General features: G+C 41.4%; 1 protein-coding gene across 1 annotated transcript in view; it reads left to right on the top strand.

Annotated features, from left to right (window-relative positions):
* LOC308666850 (protein spinster homolog 3-like) overlaps positions 1-19,364 on the top strand; it is a 33,788-nt gene extending 14,424 nt beyond the window's left edge. Inside the window, exons 5-12 of the mRNA XM_081325823.1 lie at positions 715-781; positions 3,136-3,272; positions 5,652-5,804; positions 7,260-7,449; positions 7,936-8,001; positions 9,429-9,527; positions 10,754-10,955; positions 18,320-19,364. Of these exons, the coding sequence (XP_081181949.1) occupies positions 715-781; positions 3,136-3,272; positions 5,652-5,804; positions 7,260-7,449; positions 7,936-8,001; positions 9,429-9,527; positions 10,754-10,955; positions 18,320-18,417 (1,012 nt within the window). The 3' untranslated portion in view covers positions 18,418-19,364. The remainder of the gene's footprint in view (positions 1-714; positions 782-3,135; positions 3,273-5,651; positions 5,805-7,259; positions 7,450-7,935; positions 8,002-9,428; positions 9,528-10,753; positions 10,956-18,319) is intronic.
* Positions 19,365-19,757: the final 393 nt, after the last annotated feature.

The following is a 19,757-nucleotide window of genomic DNA, read 5'->3' on the forward strand; positions in this document are numbered from 1 at the left end:
GTACGGAATGGGTTCTTGGGTTCAAAATTAATGGGGTTTGGGAGAGGTTGTCGAAATTGGATAGGATGTTATTAGGTATTGAGCCAGAGGCTTCCCTTCCCCTCCACCGTTGAACCTTGAAATTCCCATGCTGGAGGGATCTTCTGGGGCTGACTTGCCATCCTAAGTGATATGCAGTCTCTCTCTCTCTCTCAATGCAGGTAGTCCTTGACTTGCAACCATTCGTTTAGTGACTGAATTTACAGTGGCACTGAAAAAAGTGACTTATGACTATCACATTTATGACCGTTGCATCATCCTCATAGTCATGTGATCAAAATTCAGATGGTTGGCAACCGGTTTGTATTTATGATGGTTGCTTTATCCTGGGGTCATGTGACCCCTATTTTGTGACCTTCTGACAAGAAAGTCAGTGGGTGAAGCCAGATTCACTTAACAAATGTGTTATTAACTACAGTGATTCAGCTGTGGGAAGAAAGGTGCTAAATTGGGATAAAACAATTGTCACACACAACAAATGAAATATAGGGTTCAACTGTGGTCATAAATCAAGGACTCTGAGTTCGGAGATCTCAATTAAAATCATTTATCGCTCCCTCCAGAATGTAGCATGTGGAATAACGGGTTGAAATGATAGGAAGGAGGCACAACACAGGAGGTGGGACTCTGTGGCTTTCAGGGCCCCTTTCAACCTGGAATTTTCCTCCCTTGCAGTGGACTCGGTTACATCCTGTCATCTGGAGTGGCGCGTGCAAGTGGCTACTGGGGCTGGGGCTTCAGGGTGAGTCTTGGTTGGTCAGACCTACCTTTAAAGAGAATCCCCCTGGATTGAAATGGTGGGATTCTTCAATCGGTTAGTAGTGTAACTTCTACTTCTCTTTCAGCTGGTTTTAAGAAAATGTTGAAAAAGAAATCATGTACACAATGATGCTGACATAGTTCTGCAATGTTATAATGTTTTCTTTGTATGTGTTCAATCCCTCTCTTCTATCTATCTATCTATCTATCTATCTATCTATCTATCTATCTATCTATCTATCTATCTATCTATCCTAGTCTATCTATCATGTGTCTATCATTTAATCTATCTATTATCTATCATCTATCATCTAATCTATATCATCTATCATTTGTCTATCTATCATCTAATCTATCATCTATCATCTGTCTGTCTGTCTATCTGTCTGTCTGTCTGTCTGTCTGTCTGTCTGTCTGTCTATCTATCTATCCCTGAAAATAAGATTGGGTCTTATATTAATTTTTGCTCCAAAAGTTGCATTAGAGCTTATTTTCAGGTGATGCCTCATTTTCGGGGAAATATGGTACTCAATGTGTCCATCTGGCTGACCATCTTAACTGGGGTTTATTTTTGGGGTGGGGCTTATATTACGAGCATCCTGAAAAATCAAGCTAGGGTTTATTTTCCAGTTGGGTCTTATTTTGGGGAAAACATGGTATCTATCTATCTGTCTGTCTGTCTGTCTGTCTGTCTGTCCGTCCGTCCGTCCATCCATCCGTCTGTCCGTCCGTCCGTCCGTCCGTCCGTCCGTCTGTCTGTCTGTCTGTCTATCTATCTTATGTCTATCTATCTATCTATCTATCTATCTATCTATCTATCTATCTATCTATCTATCTATCTATCTATTTTATGTCTATCTATCATCTAATCTATTATCTATCATCTATCATCTATCTATCATCTAATCTATATCATCTATCATCTATCTATCATCTAATCTATATCATCTATCATCTATCTATCATCTAATCTATCATCTATCATCTAATCTATCATCTATCATCTATCTATCTATCATCTATCATCTAATCTATCTATCTATCTATCTATCTATCTATCTATCTATCTATCTATCTATCTATCTATCTATCTATCTATCTATCTCCAGCCAGCCAGCCACCCATCCAGCCATCTAGACATACACACACTGTCTGTTTGTATGTTTATATATTTTAGCTATTTTACTATTTAGATAAACTATAAAAATGAAGTGATAATTTAGAAGAAAGTGAAAATGAGAAGTCAAATTGTTCTTCTTTGATGATAGTTTATCAGAAGTTGGGAGGAAGAAAATTAAATATTTTCTTGCCCCTTCTTCTCATATGCCTGTTTCCTGATGGTGGCTCCATCCTCCAGCCAGTTAGTCATAGTATCACAATCACTCTAAAGCAGTGTTTTCAACATTGGCAACTTGAAGATGTGTGGAGTTCAACTCCCAGAAGTTCTCAGCCAGCATAGCTGGCTAGACAATTCTTGGAATTGAAGCCCACACATCTTCAAACTGCCAATGTTGAGAAACACTGCTCTAAAGGTCCTCAGAATAATGAAGTAGCCATGGCAGCAAATTGTAGGCAGGCTTTATCACCAGCACTTCACTATTCGTGGCATCTTTAGACTCTCTTTGAATGATGGCTGGAGTGGAGAATTTCTCTGGAGAACAGGTCAGGGGGACAGTGAGGTTCAATCCCAGTCTGCCATGCTGTTCAATCTGCCACATAAACCAATTACATCACTATGTAAGCTTCTTGTAATTATGGACAGAATTAAATGTGATCCTGGAAGAAGTGCATTTATCCTGTATCAGTGGGGATAGAAAGATTCCCCTTGTTGCGACTGTGTTGCTAATATGAGAACTATTAAACATATTGTGCAAGATTGTCTATGACATGCATTCTCCAGTTTCTTAGAACAGCTGCCCCCAACCTTTTGGGCACCAGGGACCGGTGTTCTATAGGGAGACATTTTCCCATGGACTGGAGGAAGTCTGGTTTTTCATGCTGCCTGCATCCCACGGATGGGGCTTCGCTTGTTTGTGTGCCCAGGTTTCTGGCTTGCTGTGGACCATTGCTGGTCCACAGACCAGGGGTTGGGGACCCCTGCCCTAAAAGCAATACCAGAGGCGATTGCCTGGATAGCTAAATTGGATATCCAGTTATGAGGCCACTGCTGAATCCCCGTACTAGTTTTGTATATAATTACGTGGATTGTATGTACATGTTTACTTCTCTTTGTCATGTTCTCATCATATGCTAAATAAACATTATATCCTTGTGGCAATGGCCTTTCAGCTTCTCCTAATTGTCCTTGTTGAATCACTGTTGCTTCTGTCTCTGTAGGTTACTCCTTTTATGGGACTTGCAGGGTTGATCCTCCTAATTATTTTAGTCCCTAAACCAATGAACAAGAAGCTCATAGCTGGCAAGCATATCAGAAACTCAGCCTGGTTCAAAGACATTTGTTCTCTTTGCAAAAAGTAAGGTATTTCTTTTCCTGCTCTTGCATAACAGCCCTTCAAGTTTCTAGTCATTACATTGTTTGTTGCATTTGTCAGTACCTGTGTGCATACAGTTTTGTTTCCTCCTGTGTAGCAGATCTTGCATATACGGGAACACATATCTGATCATCACTAAGGCATCCCAAATCTGTCTTTTCAACGGTAGCATCAGTTAATATTTGCAGGCACTAGAGGGGGATGTTGGCTTGCAGAAATCTTATTTTCCTTGTAGACATGCTTTATCCTGCATATAAATCCTCAGACACTTTTCTCTCAATTGGGACTGCAACTTTCAGGGTTCTTCACCAGCAAGGCAATAGTTAAATCTGAAAAAAATGCTTGGGGAAAGTAGATTTAATGGCATAATTCGTTGTAGTGCTTTAAGTCTACAGTATTTGTTCTGCAGCTTCGCAGATATTTAACTTCTGAAATTCTTATCATCAGAAAGTGTGCATTCAAAATGCTCTAAAATCCTTACTGAATGTATCCACTGAACACGCTTCAGATGATGAATAATTTAACTAATTTTTTCTGACTTTGCACTATTTATCAGATGATAATTTAATGCAGCAGCAGCCACATCAAGCTCCAGGGACTTCCCAAATGCCATGCCCATCACGATGTCATTATGCAAAGGCCATAATTTAGTACTCGTGTCACAATGTGTTATACAAATATGTAAGTCACATCATGGCATTGTAACACATCAGTTGTCTCCCTGTGCCTTTCCCAGCCTCCTATTGGCTGAGTTTGCCCAGCACACATTACCCTGTAGAAGCTAAGCAAGATTAAAACTAACCAAGCCTAACACACAGGGTGAATACAGACCTTGTGCTTTAACTGACTTGACTGAACGTGTTCTATAAATGCAGCCATGTTCTAGAATGGCTATTTACTCGTTTTAAAAAGCTGTATCATTTGCTACTCAACCTCTCTTCCCCTAAAAGGTGGGCAGCAGACACACTGGGATAAAAATTGCATGTGCCAATTTTTACATACAGAGGCATATTTGCAAATGCAGATCCTACTGTATATTTAAATAGAAATATATTTCACCATTGTGGGAAAACTCTGACCAGATAAAGTGGCTGCCTGTTATCAAGCTTCTCTTCAGGGGCTCTGATTGTTCTTGATCATTCAGCTGACACAGGACTAGCCAGCTGTTCAAAAACAAGAGAGGTTCACATTCTATTTTATTTTAAATGGCTTTATTTATTGAATTAAACCAAAATGATATTAATTTGATGGAACTGCACCATCAGGAGATGTCTGATGTCAATGTGAACTAAAAAACCCTGCACTCAATATGTAATTTTAGGAGAAGGGTATTTGCAGAGTGGAGCTTCTGACAAAAAAAGTTTCTCTTCCTAGTTATTCTTTAAGGAAAGTCCATACAAGCAGGAGTGCCTTAATGGTCCCAGCAATTAGCTATAGTTAGGTGAAAGAAGACTGCAAGTAATTTGACTGATTTAATCAGTGCTTTTTTTGTAAAAGAAAAAGGTGCCGGAACTCACACATGTCATACAACCCACCTTGCCTACCCTATAAGGTTCCATCCAAAAAAGGTGTCGGAACTCCGTTCTGAGCGTTCAATGACAAAAAAAGCCCTGGATTTAATATGATTTACTTAGCACGATGTGCATGTTTGCAAACCATTTTTATGATGTAGTCACTGTCTGTACGGAGCCCCTCCCCCCAAATTTGCAATACATAGCCTCTCCCCCCCCCAATTTGCTATTCATATAAGATTGCATCAGCAGAACTGATCAACAAATGGCCAAGTTTTGGCAATAGAATTTTCATAAAACTTTGCTAAAATAAGCAGGAAATAGAATATTAAGCCTCTGCAAGCCAAAATATATAATTTCCAGTCTGAAATTCTTTCTCCCCCACCCAAGCAAAACCAATCCAAAGGGCTGAAAATATTTGGCCTCTACCTCCAGTGATGCCACTACATCAACAAACATATCTTCTTGCATGTCCTGGAGGCCAAAATACTTTTGAAAAATAATTATTCCACTGAGGCCAAGAAAGGGCTTCCTCTTTCTCATTTAAAATTCAATACTCAGCCAATTATAGGATATTTTTTTAAACAAAGTAGAATAGTAAATGCTGTGATTCATTGTCACAAATGAACATCCGTTAGGAATCCTGTCCCAAGTTCTTGGTGGCCTTCGTACCAATAGCTTAAATCTGGACTAGAAGGAAAGTGGGTACCTGTGTATTTTAACAAGAGGCCACTTGAGGGAGCTGTAGAACATCCTTTTGTCTTCATCCTCTGACATCTTGACCACAGAACTTGATGGCTCTTCTTTCTCTGTCATTTCTTCATCCATGCCTGCTTTCTCTGTCTCCCAGCTGGAGTTTTGTAGGATCCTCGCTGGGTGTAACTTGCATGGGTTTCATCACTGGCGCTCTCGGTTTCTGGATTCCTGTGTTCCTTTACAGAGCTGAGGTTGCTTTGGATATTCTACAACCATGCAGCAAGGAACCATGTCAAAACCACAACAGGTAAGGCAAACTCTTGTCTTAAATGCTTACTTATTTGATTTTTTATCCTGCCTTGATTTTTGGCCAGCAGGATGGCATGTATACATGATGTTCCCTCCTCTTGTTTCCTCATAACGGCATCTTGTGAGGCGAGTTGGGTTGAGAGAGGGGGAATGGCCCAAAGTCACCCAGCTGGTTGTCATTCCTAAGGGGGGAGACTAGAATTCACAGTCTTCCAGTTTCCAGCCCAGCCTTTAGCCACCACGCCAAACTGCCTCTTGAAAAACCTTGGAAAAACAAATGGAGATTGTAGGAGATGCCTGGAAAGATTTATGGGATTCCTCTAGTTCTGCTGGCTGTTTGAACTGATAGAAAAAGTCCTAAGCATAGCAACGAAGTCAAAGGAAAACAGACTTTGTGGCAAAGCCCAAGTGATGAGAATACAAGACAATGCAAGAAACAGGACCTTGGATAGCTCCAGATATGTTTTGGCAGCTGAGACTTTTCTCTGTTACAATTATTGGCTGGCTTTCTGGGCAAGATTATCCAGAAACCTTGATTAATCAATACAATATAGGCTGAGCCTTTATCCCCGTCAATTTCAGTATTTAAATGAAAATGTTCAAACTAAAATGGTTACCAGATTAGAGTATTTTAAATAAGCTGATTTAAGTGAGAACAATTAACCAGTGGAAGGGCTTGCCTTTAGCAGTTGTAGTGCTCCATCACTGGAGGCTTTTAAGAAGAGACTGGATAGGCATTTGCCTGGAATGGTATAGGGTTGCCTGCTGGAGAAGGGGATTGGACTAGAAGACCTCTAAGGTCCCTTCCAACTCTGTTATTCTGCTAAGTTAGGATAGTGTACTTCAGATTAACTAATATGCTGCTGCTTCAAGTTCAAATGATACAATGACTCAGAAACCAGCTTAAGGAAACTTCTGCAGCAGGAGCAAAATGGAACTGGGCACATTTTAGTGTGCATGTTCCCGTAGACATTATCTCAGCAATCAACGTCTAGCAGGAGGGGGTGCAAAGAAACCATAGCCCTGAGTGAATCACGGTGATTTTTTTTCAAAGAAAACAAAGAAAAAGGGGGAAAAAAAAGGAATGGCTGCTTCGAGGTCCTGAAAAAAACCATAAAGTCTTTCTTGTTTTATGACAGCCTTCCCAAATATGATATGCCTTTCTGTAGTTTGGATGTCAGTTCCGACCTCCCTAGCTGGCTGGGTTGGAGGGAATTGCACCCTAAAATTTATTTATCATCTCTCTCTCTCTCTCTCTCTCTCTCTCTCTCTCTCTCTCTCTCTCTCTCTCTCTCTCTCTCTCTCTCTCTCTCTCTCTCTCTTCCCCCTCCCTCCCTCTCCCTCTTCCCCCTCCTACCTCACTCTCATTTAGTAATTTATTAAATTTCTATACCAAAAGGCACCAGTAAATGAATGCTGTTGATAACACATTGCATTTTTGCTTGGTCATTAGTGAGATATTTGGAGGGGTCACCATAGCAACTGGCATTTTGGGGGTCGTTGTAGGAGCAGAAGCTGCCCGAAGATACAAGAAGATTAACGCCAAGGCTGACCCTCTTATCTGTGCGGTGGGCTTGCTCAGTTCAGCTCCATGCATGTATTTGGCTATTATGATGGCTGAGAAGAGTATTGTAGCTGCGTATGTAAGTGACCAAAGAATTCATATATTTAATGGATGACTTTTGTTTTCACTTAAAGTAGCTCCAGTTGAAACCCACCTCATTATTTACCCCTCATGTTACTCCCCAGAAAAGGTTGGGGATTATGGAATCAAGAGTCCCGCACTTCTAGAGTGTGTCAGCTAGTTGAGAAGCCATTTTAAAGTTCACTCATTGACCACAGAGAATCTATTGCTTTGATGGGCACCTTGAAATATGTAGGATTGAATAATTTGAGCCCTCAAATTTGTGAGGGAAAGGACAGGAAGATTGCTAGAAACAAGTGAAATGTTATGATTTCAGCATTCAGTACACATTCAACTAAAAGTATGGCCAGAGGATGTGGCAGCTTGGAATGGATAAATACGGCATCAATTATTTGTCAGTTTATACATCTAGGAGAGCATTGGATTGCCTGTCCAATCAACTCATGACGTTCTGAGTCTCTCTCTGTCTTCTTTAATATTTCAGATTTTTATTGCCCTTTCGGGATTTTTTTTATCTTTAAACTGGGCCATTGTGGCTGACATCCTCTTGGTGAGTTCAGTTCAGCTGTCATTACTGTCATATTGATTTTGTTGATAATCCAATACTTCTATTCTTAGTTCTGCATGCTCTGTTTTCACCTCCTGTCAGGCTCTACGTCAGCAAGTATTCCGGGGGGGGGGGGCATGGTGAAGTTGCATGGAATGGCCTAACATGCACTTTTATACATGTTCACTCAAAACGCAAGACTTGATGCATCTCTCAGTGCTTCAATCCTAGGGAAGCATGGACTGATTTGCATCATAAAACTAAGCCATCTGCTGAAATTCTGTTACATATTGTTACAGAAGGAACCTACTGACCTCGTGTGTGCCAGACATACAAAGGCTCTTTGTGTTTACATATGTTTACATATGAATAACCCATTCAATGTCCCTTGATGTTAAATTTAAAACATAGGAGAGCTATAAAACTATATTAATAAATCTGTAGTGGTGTAATATATTATTCATGACTCCTCTGTTCCTGCCATGGGTTGTCTCTGTTCCATGGTTAATAGAATCATGATTTGTTGAAGTAGCCTGGCTTCTTGTGTTTAAATACTACCTTGGGCTATTTAGAGGTTGGGTGATTTGTAGTTCACTGTATTGCAAGGACACAAGCATAATCTTAGGTCGTTGTGTTTTGCTAAGTTGAGTTTAAATTTAGGGAGGTTCACTGAGGAGGGGGGCAAATGTCCAAAATTGCAGGTATAACCACACGATCAGAGTGTACCCCTCAGAAAGCATCATTCCCTTTTCTGAAGGAGAAGAATTCACAAAATCTGCTGATCTGATCGCATGTAGACATAAATATAATCTCTTAATCATGCTGGCGGTTAATGAAAATAGTCCTTTGCTTATATTTGTTATGTACATATCTTTTTGAAACTTTGTCATTTACAAAGTTAAAGCATCAACACGCACACCCATAGCCACTCAGCTTATAACGGTGTCAAAGAAATCTACTTGTAACCTTTGTTCTTTCCTTATGCAGGTAGTCCTTGACTTACAACCATTCATTTAGTGACTGTTCAAAGTTACAATGGCACTGGAAAAAATAACCTATGACCATTTTTCACACTTATGACCGTTGCAGCATCCCCATGGTCACGTGATGAAAATTTGGATGCTTGGCAACTGATTCATATTTATGAAGCTTGCAGTGTCCCAGGGTCATGTGATCCCCTTCTGTGACCTTCTGACAAGCAAAGTCAATGGGGAAGCCAGAGTCACTCAACAACCATGTTACTAACTTAACACCTGCAGTGATTCACTTAACCACTGTAGCAAGAAAGGTTGTAAAATGGGCCAAAACTCACTTAACAACTGTCGTGCTTAGCAACAGAAACTTTAGGTTCAATTGTGGCTGTTAAGTCAAGGACCACCTGTGATGGGTTTCTGCCAAATGCTGACACAATCTTTATTTCCCCCCCCCAGTATGTAGTGAAACCTGCATCTCAATCAACTGCACTTTCTCTTCAAATTTTTATGAGCCATTTGCTGGGTGATGCTGGCAGCCCCTACCTTATTGGAATTGTAAGTTATGAGGATTTGTGGCCTGGATGGGGCAGCGCTGGATGGGTGACAAGAAAGCATGTCTTAGGTGGGATGAATTGGAAATAGTGCAACATAAACTCATTTTATTTGGGTTTTAGAGGCCCTTCCTATTGATGGATTTAGCTTTGCAATAGACTGGATTTTTGCCTTGGAAAAGTAACAATTCTGGCTTCAAGACTCTAGAGCAGGGTTGTCAAACTGCCAGCCCGCAGGCCGGATGCATCATGCCGAAACCGCACCCACCTCATTGCTGGCAATGGAAAAAAAAGTCATGATACATCGTGACACATCATGTGACGTTACGAGTTTGACACCCCTAAATGCTCTTAGGGCCATTCATCTCATTGCACCACAGAGCCGTGGTGGCACAGTGGTTAGAATGCAGTACTGCAGGCTAATTCTGAACACTGCCGGCAGTTCGAGTCTCACCAGCTCAAGGTTGACTCAGCATTCCATCCTTCTGAGGCTGGTAAAATGAGGACCCAGATTATTGGGGGCAATATGCTGGTTCCTGTAAACCACTTAGAGAGGGCTGTAAAGCACTGTGAAGCGGTATATAAATCTAAGAGCTATTGCTATTCCATAGCCATCGTTACTACTGTGGAGGATAGGATCTGATTGTAAAATTCACCTTCAATCTTTGCCATGGGCTGTGGTATTCCAAAGGAATGGCAGCTTTGCAGCCAGGACATTTAAATTCATAACGGACATTCAGATGTTTATTTTACTTTCGTGAACATAATGATAAATACAAATAACATGTTGAAAACAAAGCTGGGAGATGTCTAACAATTTATATAATTTGGTTTTTGCTGAAAGGAACAATGAGTATTTTACAGGATTCTCAATATTTTAAGGTTAATAGAAATTAGGAAAGTATTACAGTTTCTTATAATTCTATATACTATTCCAAAATATGAAGAATTGGAGAGTGTAAATAAAGGCATATAGTTGAAAAAAACTCCTCTCTAAACCCAGGACTATCCCTACTCCCAACTCTGCTTCTGTCTAGTTTCATAACCCAACTCTGCCCATTCTGCATTATCCTCTGTCGGAAATAGTCCTCATTTTCCAAAATATTGTCAGTGTGACTCTTGGCATGGGTGGTTTGCCTGTCTCTGTGTTAAATATTCCAGCAATCTGACTTGGAATGAGACCACTTGCAGCTTGTATTTGATAGTGACATAAATCCTTTCAACCTATAGATTGCAAATACAATCAAGGTGCACCAAAGAGATAATTCCACTCTCTGGGATTTCCAGAGTCTGAAATACAGTTTTGTGGTTTGCATTTTTGTTGGTGTCCTTGGAGGAGGCTGTTTCCTCCTGACTGCTATTCATATTGAAGAAGATTGGAAGAAAGCTGCAGCACCAGCCAGCACACCACCAACACCAACACCAGTGCAAGGTCAGTCTTTTTCTTTTAATTCCTAGAATGAGAACATGATATTATGAATGTGGCACTGGTGGTGCTCCCCAGGAATACCACAGAAAAAATAACTTAAACACTATCATTTGCCCCCCCCCTCTTATCTCTCTCTCTCTCTCTCTCTCTCTCTCTCTCTCTCTCTCTCTCTCTCTCTCTCTCTCTCTCTCTCTCTCTCTCTCTCTCTCTCCATCCATCCAGTTTATATGACCTCCAATCTATCTAAGAAACTCTGGACCATAATTAAAATAAAAACATACACTTTAGTTAAAAGAAAAATCCAACTGTAACTGCACTGAAGCTCAATAAAAGCACAAATCTGCTAGGCATATACATTCATACCAGAGCTTCCATGCTTACATCTAGACTCAATGTTTGGAGAAAGACTCTGTCAAACAAAACGTCTACGCCGGAGAACGCAAGCCTGAAGAACGACGACGTAGCACGTTTGACTGCAAGAAAACCTTTACTAACAGGATATCCATGCAAATTCAAACTCAGCGTTGGAAGCTACCTGCCCCAACGCGCCTTTTATTTCGTGCCTGTAACTAGGCAGCAGCCCCACCCATGGGCCCCACCCCCTCCCCGCGCAGACCAGCATCCGCCTGGCCTGCGTAAATACTCCACCCCCCTACACTGGCGACCCACGCCCAGCCCCTCCCACTAGCGCCGAAACCCCCAGCGTGCAGAAAAGCGTAAGTTCTGCTTCCCCCTAAGGTCCCGTGCGTGCTTCCCCCCACCACCGCAACACCCTGCGCCACACCCATGGCCCTCTGGCAGCCCTCAAAGTCCGACCGCAGCTGTACAGCGGCTCGCGTTGCTGCCGGCTTGCATGCAGCTTCCGGGATCGTGAGGCAGTGCCCATGCCCACTCGCGTGTTCCGCTGTTTCTGGCCCCCTCCCAGCTGTCCGTGCCGAGGCGGGTTCTCTACAGTATGGCCGCTCGCAGCTGTCTCCGGCCGCCTCTCAGCTGTTGGTGCGGCTGCGGGCCCACCGGCGGCTGTTCCCGGCCGCCTCCCAGCTGGTCAAGCCGCGCGACCACTGGCAGCCGTTTCCAGCCGCCTCCCAGCCGTCCGTGCCGAGGCGGGGTCTCCGTGGCCGCTCTCAGCTGTCTCCGGCCGCCTCTCAGCTGGTAGGACGACCGCGGGTCCAGCGTTCGCCCGCTGTTCAGCTGGTGGGAGCGGGCGCAGCTGGGCCTTCGGAGCTGCGCGGGTGCTGCCGGTTGTGCTCCCCTGGTTCCCTCCGTGGTCCCCTCTGTGATGTCGAGCCCGTGGGGCTTGACAGACTCATGTCTTCATGTCCTTGTGAGAAGCCAATAGAGTAGGGGCTGTACTTGAGGGGAGGGCTGTTCCATAGGACAAGTGCCATACTAGGAAGAGAATACAGTACTTTTGGGTCCTGCCAGATAACTTTGTTTTATTGATGGCATCTGGAGCATACCCAGTCTGCCAGATCTGATGGGGCAGGCAAAAACCATTGGGGAAAGACCATTGTGCAACTTAATTGGTACTACGCCATGCAGAGTTTTAAAGATAACCACTACAACCTTGAATTGCACTGGGAAGCCAATGCAATTCAGATAGCAGCTGTGTTACATGGTGTACCCACCGCATTCTGGACCAGGTGAAGCTTCTGAATATTCTTCAAGAGCTGTCCCGTATAGAAAAGGGAGATTACTAAGGCATGAGTGACCATGATCCAGGAATGCGCACAGCTGGAGGTCAAAACAATTTGTCCAGTAATTCTCCTGGCCATGGCTCCCTTGAGCAGGAGTCTTGAATCCAGGAGAACTTCCAGAATTAACAGTGGAAAGTTACTAGATCTGAGGGCCCCTACAACTCAAAGTCATTCAGTCTTTTTCAGAGTTGAGCTGGTCAGTTCTTCTCTATCCAGACTGTTGTTTTGCAACCTTGGCAACTTTTCCCATTCTGGAATTTGAAGTCCACACATCTTAAAGTTGCCAAGATTGAGAGCTACTGCCCTAGGCATAGGGGAAAGCATCTTGGCAGCGTGAGGTTGAGATGTCCAACTGAATATCATCAGCATATTCAAGATGCTTAGCCCTGTGCTGACAGATGATGTCACTCAGAGGTTTCATGTAGATGTTAAATAAGCTCTGCATAACCCCACATAGCCGAATTCTAGAGCTGGACTTTCCCTCCCCACTTTTCTTCCCATCCTTTACTGAACACAACTGGAATGTAGGGAAGAGGAGTACTTGTCACCCACTCCCAACCCCCTCAATTGGTCCAGAAAGATACTATGAACAATCCTATCAAAAGCCATTAACAGGCATGGCCAGAATGGATGTACCATTCTCATCCTGAGTCTAGCAGAAATCCTTCACGAGTGACTTTAATGCCATCTCAGCAGCATATCTTGGCTTGAACCTGACTGTCACAGGTCCAGATCATCTGCTTCCTCCAGAAACCTTTGGAACTGTCACCTTCTCAACAATCTTCCTTAAACTGGGTAAGCTAGAAACTAGACTACATTTTTCCAATTGAGCAGAAACCTTTTGAGATGGTCAGGGAAGTTAAAACAATATATAAATCCACTTGCGAAAGAATGTCATGGTTCTGATTGATGAGACCAATGAAAGCAAAACTCTAAGGCTTGAGTTTTCGTCTAAGAACATTTATTTATTTATTTATTTATTTATTTAATTAGTTTTATATACCGCCCTATTCCCGAAGGACTCAGGGCGGTTTACAGGGCAAAGTTAAAAGACAAAATAAGAGTTAAAATAGAATTAAAATAAGATTAAATAACAATTAGTAGCCCAAAGTTTAAAAATTTAAAAGTTTGAAAATTAAAACCCCTCAGTCCAGGCCAGATAAATCAAATAACCAAGTTTTTAGGTCCTGGCGAAACGAAAGAAGGTTGGGGGTGGTCCGGAGTTCCACAGGCATGTTATTGGCTACAAAGTATCGGCACAGTCAAAAGTGAAACCAAGACTAAAGTTCCCTCCAGAAAGTTACAGTATTACAAAGTTAAACTTCCCACCCTAGAAACTCTGCAATAAACTATATTGCCCAAAAGAATAGTTTGGTGGGCTTTCTAACATTAGGCTCAAACCCCCAGTCTAACGAATAGAAATGACCTTGGTTCCCACAGGACAGAGAATTGCTTTGACTAGCATAAAACTCCCCATTCCCTCCCCCCACTGTTGTGGCAACCGAAAATGAGCAAGATGGCTTCAGCCAGGTTCGTTGCAGAGTTGACAGTGACATTTCCAGTTGGTCTCTTACTAGGCATAGTCTTAGACATTCAGAAAGGTAAGCAGCACCAGACCTTCCATTTATTAGGTTGTTTTCACCAACATAACAAATGCCTTTTCACAATATGCATTTAATACTGGGCTAGGGGTAGGAGCTTAGTGCATTGTGCAAACTGCCATTATGGTTGCATTATTGTTTAATATATTGTGGGAATCCCGAAAACAGGTCAGCTCAATAACCTGATTCTGTCTTTTCTAAACACGGCTATTTCTTTTTCCTGGAGGGCTGACTGCATTCAGCTGCTGCAGTGAATGCAATAAAGTACCTTGTGGCATTTAAAATGTTGTTGATGCTGTGGATTGGAGCCCGTTGGGCTCATGACATTATCTGCAGAGCTTTTCAGAAAAAGGCTGCAATCAGAACCTCTTGTACTCCAAAGCCTTTTATCCTACATTCCAAGATTTATTTCCTTAATCTGGACCGAGAAAGATCATACTGTAGCTCAGTTGCCCTGAAGATTGATTAAAATTCATTTCTCAGCATCTCTGGATAAAACTGGGAAGGATGGAGAGATGAGCACTCTAATTTTAATTGAGAAATTTGCATGTAGGTAAATTAAGGGAGGTTTTTCGATTTTCTCTAATTTTTCATGTAAAAAAAGGAGGGTTGCCTGTTTTTTGTGGAGCAGGGAAAAACTGCATGCTAATTGTTTGGGAAGCAGATATTAGACTGATATTAGAACCAGTTCTCATAAAACAGGAAATGGCAGCCATAAAAGTCTCAGATATTGGAAGAAAGGCAAAAATGTTAGGAATCATAGACTTAACATTTTACTATCCCAAGGATTTTATCTTAGATGTGATCTTGATATCTTTCAGATGATGTTGGTACTATTAAAGACTATAAGGGTTTGGGGAACCAAAATCTAACTTTTTTGAGGGGCTTGAAGGAGATTATTTAGAAGATAACAATTTTGCTTTGGGGATGAATAGATTTGCATATGTCACATTCCTTAGAAGTCTTCCATTTTTAGAATGATCGTTGTAGTCCCCAGTATGCATTCAGACTCCCAGTCCATTTGCCAAAAGAATCTGAAGCTCTCAAAACAAGGCCAGAGGCAAGTTCTGATGGTAAAGCTGCTGTCTTCATGGCACAATGAGGGGTGCAAAAACAAGATACAGAGTCCTCAACCTACGACCACATTTGAGACCAACTGTTAAGCAAGGAAGTTGTTAAGTGAGACCCACCTGATTTATGACCTCTTTTTGCTATGACTGTTACACGAATCACTTGCAGTTGTTAATAACATGATTGTTAAACGAATCTGGCTTCCCCCACTGATTTTCCTTGTCAGAAGCCAGCTGGGAAAGTGGCAAATGGCAATCACAAGATCCCAGGACAACTGCAACTGTCATAAATACATGCCAATCATCAAGTGCCAGAATTTTGATCATGTGACCATATCATATCATATATCATATCATATATCATATCATATGTCATATGAGGGCAATTTGGAAATAAATCTTCATTTGATTATCAATGACAGACACTCACAGATACAGATCTTTTATTATACACATTAGAAAACTACTACATTGCATTACTTTTTGACACAATCGCCATTCAAATTGAGGCACTTGTCATAACGTCTTACAAGATTTGAAATTCCTTAGTAGTAGTTGCTCACCACCAAATCTGGGCTATGGGGGGGTGGGATGATCAAAAACATCCCAACGGAACTGCTTCAAAAGTTCTTGGGTACGTCTAGCGATGTGTGGCCGAGCATTATTGTGAACCAATATCACACCAGAAGTAGCACCATAGAAAACCCCACCAAATGTGAAGATGCCAAAGGAATACAGCTAGTGAAGTTCACGGAGCATGGTTCGACCATCAATTCAGACGTCTACTGTGAAACATTACGAAAACTCAGACGAGCCATCCACAACAAGCGTTGGAGCATGCTGACTTCTGGTGTGGAGTTGGTTCACGATAATGCTCACCCGCACACCGCTAGACGTACCCGAGAACTTTTGAAGCAGTTCCATTGGGATGTTTTGGATCATCCCCCATAGCCCAGATTTGGTGCTGAGCGGCTACTACTAATGAATTTCCAATCTTGTAAGATGTTATGACAAGTGCCTCAATTTGAATGGCGATTATGTCAAAAAGTAATATAATGTAGTAGTTTTCTAATATGTATAATAAAAGTTCTGTATCTGCGAGTGTCTGTCATTGATAACCAAACAGAGGATTATTTCCGAACTGCCCTCGTATAAAATATAATCGGGTTGAATTTCCTTCCTCAAAATCTCTAGAAGTTAAATTTGAAGATGGGCAGAAGAACCCTTTTTGTTTCTTGGTAGAGAAGAACACAGATGTGAACAGCAAGGCACTCTGGCTTAGGGAATTCCTTCTGTTTGTAATCTATTGCAGAAAAGCACTTGTGTTTGTCTGAAATGGTCTTTCGCCCAAGCAATAAACAGCATTGTGTCTTTTGACAAAAGAGAGGCCTGATTTTCCAGTCCAGATTTTTCTGTGGAAGCAAATGTACCCGAGGCTGAAGATGGAGGCTATGTTCTTGCAGCTCCTTTTATTTTTATGAAATGGGCAAGGGAATTTTGAGCCTTCCTTCATGCGACATTCAGCAGGTTACCCAGACAACGAGACCCCCGAGTCTAAGGCTGAGTCTATGGTTTCCCACGGGCCTTGTCACTCAGGAAACAGGGCAGGAGGACCTGCCAAGGGCCGTAATTGTTAGTATTTCCAGTAGGAATGTATTTTAGGCATTACATTAATTTCAAAATCTTTGCTTGCCTCGTTTAAAAAAAGAAGTCAAGCTGCCCTCCAAAATCACTTCAGAGAAATTAGCTGCAAAAAGAAATGACTCCCCATTTTGAGGGAGTACAAATCTTTTATTAAGTGGAAATGATGAAGTTATTTTAGCACTATATTAAAAACCAGAAGCAACTTAAAAATAAATGACTACTGGGATCCCTGTTGTGGCACCCATGAGGCACCAACTGCTCACACATGTCTATACTGGTACATACCTGCCTCTTTCCACTTTTTTTGGTTTTTTTTCAAATTAAAGCTTGTTTTAATTTGAAATTATACAGCAAGATGCAGATCATCAGCTTCCAAACCCCAAATTTATTTCTCAGAATGGCCTTGGATTTCACATAACTGCCACAAGTATTGTTACAAAATAAAAATGGTGAGGGGATGCTGTGGTTTTTGTAAATGTGCATACTTGCCTTAAGGAAAAGACTAAAGTGAACATATAGGCGTCGGTTACAAGCCATGATAACGTCAGCCAGACAATATAACCCATATCTTTTATGAGATGTCATCAAATGTGTGATGTCATTTGCCATCATCCCCAAAGATGGCGTGGGCTATCTATCTATCTATCTATCTATCTATCTATCTATCTATCTATCTATCTATCTATCTATCTATCTATCTATCTATCTATCTATCTATCTATCTATCTATCTATCTATCTATCTATCTATCTACCTACCTACCTACCTACCTACCTACCTACCTATCTATCTATCTATCTATCTATCTATCTATCTATCTATCTATCTATCTATCTATCTATCTATCTATCTATTTCTACCCCACCATTATTTTTTCAAATAACTCAAGGCACAAACATATCCCACACATCTTCTTCCTCCCTCTATTTTCCCCACAACAACAACTCTGTCAGGTAGGTGAGTTGGGTTGAGAGAGAGTGACTGGCCCTAAATCAGCCAGCTGGCTTTCATAGCTAAGGAGAAACTTGAACTCACGATTGCCTGCTTTCTAACCTGGTGCCTTAACCACTACTAGCCCAAACAGTTCTTTCAAGCAGTGAGTTGATAATAAACACCTTTCTTCAATTGTTCTTCAGTATGGTGGTTTTTCAATCAGCCACTTCTACTGTGGCAACCATTTTGTAAACTGGACATGCTCCAATGGCAGCTCTTTTCTATTGGCTGCATTTATAATGAGGTTTTGGGCCCTTTGAAGTTTGGAGTACTTTTGAGACAGACTTGTAAAGAAATGGCAGTTTAGGTCTTTTCTTTGTTTTTCACTTATTTTTGACTCTTCTTGGAACCTCTTGTTTCAGGCATTGAGAACAAAAGCTATGACTTTCAAGGAGAAAGGCAACCTGACCTTTCTACCTCAATTCCCACTTCCTTTCTTGCAAAGAAGGAGAAGGCCTGAAAATGACACATCCTCCATGTTAAGTGGATGGTGACAGCAGCAACGCTTCCGTGATCGACTTCTTAGATTGGCACTGAAAATGTGCTCCAATTTCTTCATCTTTGAATAGCCATTTGAGCCTGCCTAGGAATCTAGTGGGGGGCAGAAGGCAGATCTATCAAGCAAAGGCTCTTTCTGTATATACAACATAAACATTGTGAACCAGTTGAAACAATGGGATGTCGTTTGTCTTCTGTTTAAATTTGGAATACAGTAAAATGGTTGTTCCTCCTGCTGGGACTCTAGCTATGTGGAGAACATGTTTGTGTATTTTGCGATGAATCCTTTGCGAACAAAATCTTTCCTCCTTATCAACTTGTCAAAAAAAAGGGAAAAAATGTAATACAGGTAGTCCTTGATTTATGACCTGTTCCACAATTGGGACCAGAATTTCCACTGCCAACCAAGGGGTTTGTTAAGGGTGTCATGCTCAACTTCATAACCTTTCTTTGCAATGGCTGTTAAGTGAATCATGTGGTCATTAAACAAATCCAGCTGTCCCCCTTGACTTTACCTGTTAGAAGCCTGCTAGGAAGATCGCAAATGGTGGTCACATGATCCTGGGATGCTGCAACTGTCATAAATGCATGCTGCTTGCCAAGTGCCTGAATTTTGACCACATGAATCTACAACAGCCATAAGTGTGAGGAACAGTCATAAGTCACTTTTGTTAGTGCCATTGTAACTTCGAATGTTTACTAAACAAATGGCTGTAAGTCAAGGACTACCTGTAGACTTTTGTCATTAGTGGCAGGGCAAGGATTATTTTATCATCTCAGCCTCTCTTCAGAATCACATCATTACCTAATGTTTCTTCAGGCATTTTAGGTCCGTAGAAGCAAGTTGGCTAATGTTTGTTACCCTGAATGGTAATATGTTAATGTCTGACTTTTATTCTTTTAATTATATTGTATTCAGTGTTTAAATTTATTTTTGAACACCACTTTTGCATCTTGCAAACTAGGAACAAGGGTGGTGCACAAAAATATTTATATCATCCAGTTTTACATTGGAAGAATGGCAGGATAAAAATACAATCAATCAATCAATCAGTGGACAAATGGTGCACTAGACTGAAATCTAGCCATAGAACAGAATAAGGTTTTATCTTTCCAGTGTTTGCAGACTGATGACTCACAAGCAATGTTTTATGTTCAGACTTTGGGCTCCATAAATCTGTTTTATATCTTGTGGTCCATAAGGCAATACAGAAAAACAACAGCCATCCAGATGCGTTACTGTTGCACTTCATGAAGATGGATAGAAGAAGCTTTTGACATGAAATGGTGAAGGGTGTTGGT

The sequence above is a fragment of the Vipera berus genome (assembly GCF_964194415.1).
Source record: "Vipera berus genome assembly, chromosome: 1".
Taxonomy (NCBI): domain Eukaryota; kingdom Metazoa; phylum Chordata; class Lepidosauria; order Squamata; family Viperidae; genus Vipera; species Vipera berus.